Source organism: Pipistrellus kuhlii, unplaced genomic scaffold (genome assembly GCF_014108245.1).
Source record: "Pipistrellus kuhlii isolate mPipKuh1 unplaced genomic scaffold, mPipKuh1.p scaffold_m20_p_24, whole genome shotgun sequence".
Taxonomy (NCBI): Eukaryota; Metazoa; Chordata; class Mammalia; order Chiroptera; family Vespertilionidae; genus Pipistrellus; species Pipistrellus kuhlii.
In genome coordinates this window covers 534,221-542,616 of record NW_023425523.1, presented here as the reverse complement: position 1 = coordinate 542,616, position 8,396 = coordinate 534,221, and the positions used below count along the sequence as shown (strand labels likewise).

The window sequence follows — 8,396 nt, the reverse complement described above, 5'->3', positions numbered from 1 at the left end:
TCTATCCACTCACTGAGGGAAACCAGCCAGGGCACCATTTTTTTAAAGGTCTATCACCTCTCCCCTACCTGAATGCAGTGAATGGGGTTCCAGCAGGATGGGGCCAATACTATAATAGGTAGCTAGCCTTGAGTTTCAAGGCTACACAGATGGCAGACTTAAATTTGCCTTGAATTTCCCTATTCTTGTTCATTTCAAACACAGCACCGACACTCGGCACACAAACGGGGTAGGGTAACCTCTGGAGCAGCCCTTTTGGTAGGAGGGCGGCCCTGAAAGCGGAGGGAGGGGGGCGGGCAGGAGCCGCAGGGCAGAGGCTGTGACCCGGCGGGAGCCCCTCCTTCCCTAATGCGGGGTTGAGGCCTCGGGGCGGAGTTAGACACCGAGTTAGAGCCCCGACTCTGGCCCAGTTACAGCGAGTGTAACTCACTCCGCCTGCGGCTTAGGGCGGGCCCGGCCTGCATGTGAGCGGGAAAGAACCGGGCCCAGAGCCGTTACTTCCTGCACCGCCGAGCTGGGGGCTGGGGGAGGAGGGAGCTGGTGTAGGATGTGCGAACCCTCGCGCAGATGCAATGGGATTAAACCCCGACCTCCGGCTTGCAATTTCTATTTTAGTAAATGCAGTTTCCCCTTTGCCTTTCTTCCTCTCCCGTTCCCTCCGGAAAAGCATAAGGAGCCGTCGTCCCAGCGCGGAAACTGGCCGATCGCGATGGGGCCACCTTTGGGCCTGAAAATCCTGCTGAAGGTTAAAGTCCTGCGGGCGTCAAACACGGAAAATACGTCCGTAGAAACAAGGATACCGGACCGCGCTCAGCTCCTCCGAGAGGGCGTGGGCGGCCCTGAAAAGGGCCTTTGGTTTTGCGCAGGAGCCGGCGGGCGGGGAGCGGGCTCAGCCGCCGAAGCCGTAGAGGGTGCGGCCCTGGCGCTTGAGCGCGTACACCACGTCCATGGCCGTGACCGTCTTGCGCTTGGCGTGCTCCGTGTAGGTGACGGCGTCGCGGATCACGTTCTCCAGGAACACCTTGAGCACCCCGCGCGTCTCCTCGTAGATGAGCCCGGAGATGCGCTTGACGCCGCCGCGCCGCGCCAGGCGGCGGATGGCGGGCTTGGTGATGCCCTGGATGTTGTCGCGCAGCACCTTGCGGTGGCGCTTGGCGCCGCCCTTGCCCAGGCCCTTCCCGCCTTTGCCGCGTCCAGACATGGCGATTGAGCGAAGCCAGAGACGTCTGTCCCCGCGCTGGCGGCGGCAGCCCCTTAAGTAACGAGGGGGCGGACCTGGTTTGAAACAGGCCAGAAAAGGCGGGAAACAGCCGCGTCCCCGCCCCTGCGGCTACACCCTCCAGGACACACGGAGTAAGGAGATTTTCTGTTACTTAAAAAATAAAAAAACCCAAACGGGAGGGCCTACCGTGAACACGCATGAACTTACTATCTCCATGGTGGGCGTGTTGAAAGATTTGTCCATCCTGTGGATATTGTTTGGATCGTTTCCAACAAGGAACTAAAAGAAGCCCGAACCCCAGCAGACAAAGGAGTTGGGAACGGGTTGGGTTTGGGGTTGGTGAGCGGCTGCTCTCCAGCCGCCTGAGAAGCCGAGTTTTCTTGTCTGTCTCCGCGCACAGGGCGCGCAGCTGTCCGGAACAGGGACTGGATCATGGAGGAGGGGACCCGGGAGAGCTAGGCAGTGCGCAGCCCCCTGGCGGATCCTGTCTTCCCCAAACCCGGACACGGAAGAGTAGCTTGCAGTTCTTCCCAGAGGGCAGGGAGCCCAAGCCACTTCCTACACAACGACCCACCAGCGCCACTGGCCAGTGCGCCCGAGGACAGGTGACCTTCAGGGAACAAAGCTCCTGGGGCGTCGGCATCTAGAGATGCTCCCCTAAGGACTTCTCTTGCTCAGCCTTTAGCACCCCTCAAAACGAGGGCCTAGTGTGCGCTCTTTTTCCCAGGAATATGCGCCCCCAACTCCCTCTCCCCCACCCCACAGAGCGTCCGCTAAGCTTTAAGGAACCCCGAGAGGCCTGCAACCAAGGCAGCAGCAGGTCGTTCCAGACAAAGCCCCCAAAGCCCCCTTCCCCTGACTTTCAGGGAGCCAGCTCCTGGATCACGGTCCCAGCTTTGATAAACGTCCGCTAAAGATCCCCCGGACTCCCGTGGTGAAACGTTCCCAGCACGAAATCACAAACCCACACCCTCCCGGCTGCCCGAAGCAAGCCCGTTCGGGGCCAGGCCCGCTTTCCGGGTACAGCTGATAGTTCTGTTAATGGAGGAGAAAAAAAACATTGAATTTTTGTGAGTTTATTTGAGCCAAACTGTCGACATATGCTGGGAAGCAGAACCTCAACGGATTGAGATAATGCTCCGGAGAATGCAGGGTTACATCTATATTTATACCTTGCAACCAAAGGAAAGGTATGTGAGTTATGTGAAATTCATTGGTGATAGATTAGGGAGGTGGGACGGAGCAAAGGGGGATAGGGTGAAAAGTGAAATGATGATGGCTACAGGATACTTTTTAAGTTGATAATTAACTTGATAACAATAACAATGAGGGAATGTCTCAAGGCCATTTGTTGTGCCCTGAGGGGTCCCAGGTAAAAAGGAAGTTACAAGTTACCCAGACATCTCACAGATAGGTTATCTTAGAGGCAAAACGGCAAATGGGCTCCGTAAAGAAGATCTAAGTTGATCTTTGTCAGGTGAAATATTGGTCTAGGACATGACTACCCACTATAACCTGTTTGTATTTAGATATTTAATTTTCAAACCATCTTTTGTGGTTATTTTAGGTCTCTGAGTTTGCAAGACTGGCCACATAGGCCTCCCCTGAGCTTGTCAGGTTAGCATGTGGCTCTTTTCGTTCACAGTTCTTTGACCATAAGTTCCTAACACCCCAACTTCTGTGTAAAATATTTGTGATACAGGCAGGGCTAAAGCATAATGCAGAACATTTCCAGCATAACGCAAGCACCGTGTGCTTCAACTTAAACCAATGGAGGTCATCCGTGTAAGCAGGGAGGGGTCGCAGAGGGAAAGAATGTGGGTGCCAGGGGCTGACGCCCTGTTTGGCGTGAGACAGAGGGTGGAGGGGTGCTGCCCTTTCCTGGGGCAGGTTCATCCAATTCTAGGAAAGCTGTCATACACAAAGCTGAAACTAGGAAAGGGAACTGTATGCAAGTGACAGTAATAAAAATGCAGCAATTCCTAGAGGCTTGCATTCTTTTCAAAATTTTGCTGAACTAGTACATGAAAGCATTAAGATATAGATGAGGCGCTTAGAATACAATACAATGTTCAAAATAAAAGACGACATTTTATGGGGTTTTTTAAAAACACACACACACACACACACACAAATTCAACTGAGTCCATTTGAAGACCTAATTGGCTTTATTAACCAATTTCTGAATCGGACACCATCCGACTTGTAACTAACTGGAAGGGTGTTCCTAGGAGTTGTACAAAATAAATACGTTTTATAGGAACAGTGACAGAGCAAGCACATGGACACGGAGACAGGTCAGGTCAGTTGTTGGGCAAAAACAATTGAGGGAATCAACCAGGTAGACACAGCACAGCTTGTAGCACAGATAAACCCCTGGGCCACAAGGCTTTAGCGGGCAGCCCACCACTGGGGAGTCCGAGCCTGCTTGTTACAACTTTTCTACACTTTACTTAAATCTTCCGGTTCCGAGGAGCTCATGCTTCGGTGTCGAGGGACACGACCCAGGGAAAACACCTCGGCTCACCGTTCGGGTTATCACAGGGAGCTGTCAGCAACCCGACGTGACTCTGTTCTCTCGCGAGAGCCCAGGGAGCCGTGCTTGGTCTCTCTCCTTGCGCTGCTTCCACCTTGGGACCTTCCTGGTTTCCCTGTCTCCACTGTTTTATTCTCAAAAACCCCTGGACTCGTGTTCTGAAATCCTTCCTACACCAAGTCAAGAACCCACAAACTAGGCCCAGGGCGGCGAGCCAGATCCATCCCTTGCAGATCTTTCCAGTAACATTTCCATTTAAAGCTATTTCCATTAAAGCGATGGGCTTTCAGGCCCAGGGTTTGTTGTTTTGTATCTTCCACACCCCACCCTACCTACCCCACCATGTTTTAATTTATTTCTCCAATTCTGCCATACAGTAAGTTACAGAAATGCTGCTCTGATGGAGCCCAACAGCCCTTTCCAGTCACGTGTTGCTGTTACAAGTTCGCTACAAGGTTCAAGAATGTGGCACTGAGCATTTTATTGCACGTTGTTCTAGGTTCTGAGGCTGAAGAGTCACTCCAAAAGCCAGCAATTTTACTGAGAAGAAAATGGCTGGCAAAGCCAGGTTCAGTGGTTAGTTCTGGAACTTGATTTCACTAAAACGCAGCCAAAGCTTCCATTAATGTGCATGTGCCCAAAACGGACCCAATGAAGATCCAGTTACACTTCCTGATGGCATTTTGGATTTTCAATAAAAACCAGAGATTTCTGATATATCGGTATTAAGGGTACTGCATTGAAACATTGTTTTTCTCACAGGGGGCAGACATCTGTACAATTACTGTGCTGTATTGGACTCTCACCAGAATTCCTGCCTGGAAATAAATCATAACTGTGGAGAGAGGCTACAGTGTCTGGACAGATTCAAGCCTCAGACTGACGAGAGGGCACAGTCCTCTGGTGGCCACGAGCAAGTCCCCAGCAGCACAATAGCCAACAGCTGGAGTTGTGAGCTTGCACCTGTGGTCTGAACACGTACCACGTGCCTGAGTGCTGCGGGCTTGATAGTGTTCAGGTGCCTGGAACTGAGTCAGATCTCAACCCACAAGAATGTTGTAAGCATCTTGACCATGCCCTTCCTTTGCTTCGTGGAATCCTAACTAATTAAGAGGGGACATGCTATTTGACCATCACTCCGTCACAGAGATGGCTGCACCCACAGCTGAGGCCAAGTTCCCATAAGGAGCCTTAACAAGCAATCAGCAGGGACCTGAGGCTACCCGCTCCCCCACCCTGCAGGGCTTAACAGGCTCCCCCACCCTGCAGGGCTTAACAGGCGACCTCAAAGTGAACACCCCAGTGTCCTGATGCTGGGCTAGGGGACCTCAGGCCACGCCCCCCACCCAGCGGGGCTTGACAGGGGACTTCAAGGTGAACACCCCAGTGCTGGATTGAGGGAATTCAGGCCGTGCCCCCGCCCAGTGGGGCTTGATGGGAAACCTCAGGTCATGCCCCCCACCCTGCGGTGCTTGACAGGGGATTTCAGGCCGTCACCCACTTGGCGGGCTTGACAGAGCACCTCAAGGACGCCCCCCACCCCAATCTGGGGGACGTCAGGCCACGCCCCTCGTCCTGGAGCTGGGCCAGGGGACCTGAGGCTAAGCCTCCTGCCCTGCAGGGCTTGACAAGGGTGGGCCTGTCTGGTCTGGAACTAGACTAATGGTGGTGGTGGGGGGGGGGGTGAGCAACCTGAGTCTGGGTCTCACGTGATTTTGAGGTGCATGTGGGTGGACAGGGACTTGAACCTGCGTCCCGTGGTGAGCCCCTGCCTCTGAGTTTTTCACATACATTATACGAACTTCATTTGACATTACAAAGGGCAAATAGCAATAGCATATCGCTCCTCCATGCACCTAGTCAGCAACCTGGCTACAAAATCCCGTTTGCAGTACGAGAAGCTGTCGCTAGCTCTTCATCAGCGGGCGGCGCCTCACTCAGACATAGCTTTTATTCTCAACCCTTCACCGCCCCCCTCAGGCTCACCTAACCACGCTCACCAGCTGCAGCACATAAAGCGTCCCATGTTGGACTGCGTATGCCGTGGAGCTACAGGTTGGCGCACAGCTCTTCTTAGGGAAAGTGTGGTGGCTCTGAAAAGAGCCTTTGGGTTTCCGCGTTGGTGGGAAGGACCGAACTCACGCCCGCTCCCCGCGGATGCGGCGCGCGAGCTGGATGTCCTTGGGCATGATGGTGACGCGCTTGGCGTGGATGGCGCACAGGTTGGTGTCCTCGAACAGCCCCACCAGGTAGGCCTCGCACGCCTCCTGCAGCGCCATGACGGCCGAGCTCTGGAAGCGCAGGTCGGTCTTGAAGTCCTGCGCGATCTCGCGCACCAGGCGCTGGAACGGCAGCTTGCGGATCAGCAGCTCCGTGGACTTCTGGTAGCGCCGGATCTCGCGCAGCGCCACGGTGCCGGGCCGGTAGCGGTGCGGCTTCTTCACGCCGCCCGTGGCCGGCGCGCTCTTGCGGGCCGCCTTGGTGGCCAGCTGCTTGCGGGGCGCCTTCCCGCCCGTGGACTTGCGCGCCGTCTGCTTCGTGCGAGCCATTCCGAACACCCAGGAGCACGGAGCTGCTAGAAGGGGAATGAGCGCTTTCAACCATTATTTATACTGCAGGGCCCATGCTGATTGGACCAGGCATCTGTCCATCTGTCCGGCTGAACGTGATTGGAAGCCGCGTCGACTTCCGCATCCCAGGAGCCACCCTCTCCCCCCCCCTCCCGCCCGGGGCTTTTACATCAGAAATTACGTAACTTTCAACACAGGCCGTTTTCTAGTCTTTCTCGCCTCTACCTTTTCTGCGTTTTTTCTCTCTGCAATGTTATTTGTTTTATTCTCCGTAGAATTTAATGCCAGTATTCACAAATGTTTCCTGAGTAAATTTTAGCTTTCGTCCGAAAACGCTTCCGTTTTTATTTGAAAAAGCGCGCGCTACATGGGATTGGCCAAGCAAATTTTGAGCCTCATTCCAGTTTAGGAGGGCTAGTTTCCTGTCAGTTTCTTCCTTTCTCTAAACATATTGAACATGTTTCTGTAGGCCTTTTTCTAAATGTCAATTTACCGCGACTTCACATTTGATGCTATAGCAACAGTGACATTTAATACCTACTAACTCATACTTATCACAATTTCCATCGAGACTTGTGTAACAAGTGTGATTAAAAGGAATAAAAATCCTCCGACGTGTTAAGTGGCACCAAAAAGATGACCGTGGGCCTTGTTAAAGTTACGCAGTGCTGTGTTGGGAAGCTCCCCCTGATTTGGAACTCCAGAGGGAGCAGGGCTTTCACATTGAAAGCCGACTAGGGCCCCGGGGCGGAGATGGGAGAGTAGGGGATGAGGTGTCCCATTAAGATGCAAAACAAGTGGAGGGCGGTTTTATTGCACTGTTGCTAATTAACTAGGTTTGTATGTAAATGCTCTTACCAAGCGTTATTCCCATTGTCTTCCCCATGGTTTAACCCTGAGGGCCCACAGTATTCATCCCTAACTACCTGTGATGTCAAGTATGTCCATTCCCCTTTCACTTCATTGTGTCTTATTGGGGTAAAGAGTGGAATTCCTGGGCGTTTGCACACTGCCACCTACTGTCAGGCTGAGAAATAAATTACAGCAAAGGCCGCTTTTCAGTCTCCGCTCAGACACGTAAAGTGCAAGCTCTTCCGTGACAGCGTGGGGGGCTCTGAAAAGAGCCTTTGGGTAGAGCAGAAGGCAGTAGGTTGTGGGCACTTGGGTTACTTGCCCTTGGCCTTGTGGTGGCTCTCGGTCTTCTTGGGCAGCAGCACGGCCTGGATGTTGGGCAGCACGCCGCCCTGCGCGATGGTCACCTTGCCCAGCAGCTTGTTGAGCTCCTCGTCGTTGCGGATGGCCAGCTGCAGGTGGCGCGGGATGATGCGCGTCTTCTTGTTGTCGCGGGCCGCGTTGCCCGCCAGCTCCAGGATCTCGGCCGTCAGGTACTCCAGCACGGCCGCCAGGTACACGGGCGCGCCGGCCCCGACCCGCTCCGAGTAGTTGCCCTTGCGGAGCAGGCGGTGGACTCTGCCAACGGGGAACTGCAGGCCGGCCCGGGAGGACCGCGTCTTGGCCTTGGCGCGCGTCTTGCCTCCTTGCTTTCCGCGTCCAGACATGACTTCTTGAGGAGATGGGAGTGCCTTCTGAGGAACAGGTCAGAGGAATGGAACTAGCGGAGAAGGAAGGCAAGTATTTATACTAACGGGAGGTAGGCTGCATGCGCTTCCCCAGAACCAATGGGAACGTAGAGCCTGCCTCCTTCATTTGCATACGGGGCGGTTTTCTTTTTTTTTTCTTTGCTCCATTCTAATCTGGTCTGATGAAGTGTTACCTACCTTCCTTTCTTTTTCTTCTTTCTCTTCCTTCCTTTCTTTTCTTTCTTTTTTTCTTCTTTTTTCTTTTTCTTTCTCTCTCTTCCTTCTTTTTACTAATAATTGAATCAATTTGTGTGTTCCCCCCCCTAAATACTATCCTACATGCAGGAATTATTGTCCTCAATTAGGTTACTTGTCAGTTTTCTGAATTGTGACTCGAGATTTTGGAAAGAAATACAAGCAGGGCAATTTCTAAGTGGATTACATGTAAGAGGTACATTTAAAAAAAATAAAGAAAAGGAGGTACTTTT

At 53.1% G+C, this 8,396-nt stretch overlaps 3 protein-coding genes across 3 annotated transcripts; all 3 read right to left on the bottom strand.

Moving 5' to 3' along the window:
- Positions 1-830: 830 nt before the first annotated feature.
- On the bottom strand, positions 831-1,230 carry LOC118727392 (histone H4). Its single transcript, XM_036453172.2, has one exon. The coding sequence runs from the start codon at positions 1,199-1,201 to the stop codon at positions 890-892; it is 312 nt and encodes a 103-aa protein (XP_036309065.1). The 5' UTR covers positions 1,202-1,230; the 3' UTR covers positions 831-889.
- A 4,614-nt stretch (positions 1,231-5,844) lies between these two features.
- Positions 5,845-6,402, bottom strand: LOC118727357 (histone H3.1). Its single transcript, XM_036453133.2, has one exon. The coding sequence runs from the start codon at positions 6,305-6,307 to the stop codon at positions 5,897-5,899; it is 411 nt and encodes a 136-aa protein (XP_036309026.1). The 5' UTR covers positions 6,308-6,402; the 3' UTR covers positions 5,845-5,896.
- Positions 6,403-7,457: 1,055 nt separating this feature from the next.
- LOC118727371 (histone H2A type 1-D-like) lies at positions 7,458-7,902 on the bottom strand. The gene has a single exon (XM_036453148.2). It carries the CDS (start codon positions 7,885-7,887, stop codon positions 7,495-7,497), a length of 393 nt encoding a protein of 130 aa, XP_036309041.1. The 5' UTR covers positions 7,888-7,902; the 3' UTR covers positions 7,458-7,494.
- Positions 7,903-8,396: the final 494 nt, after the last annotated feature.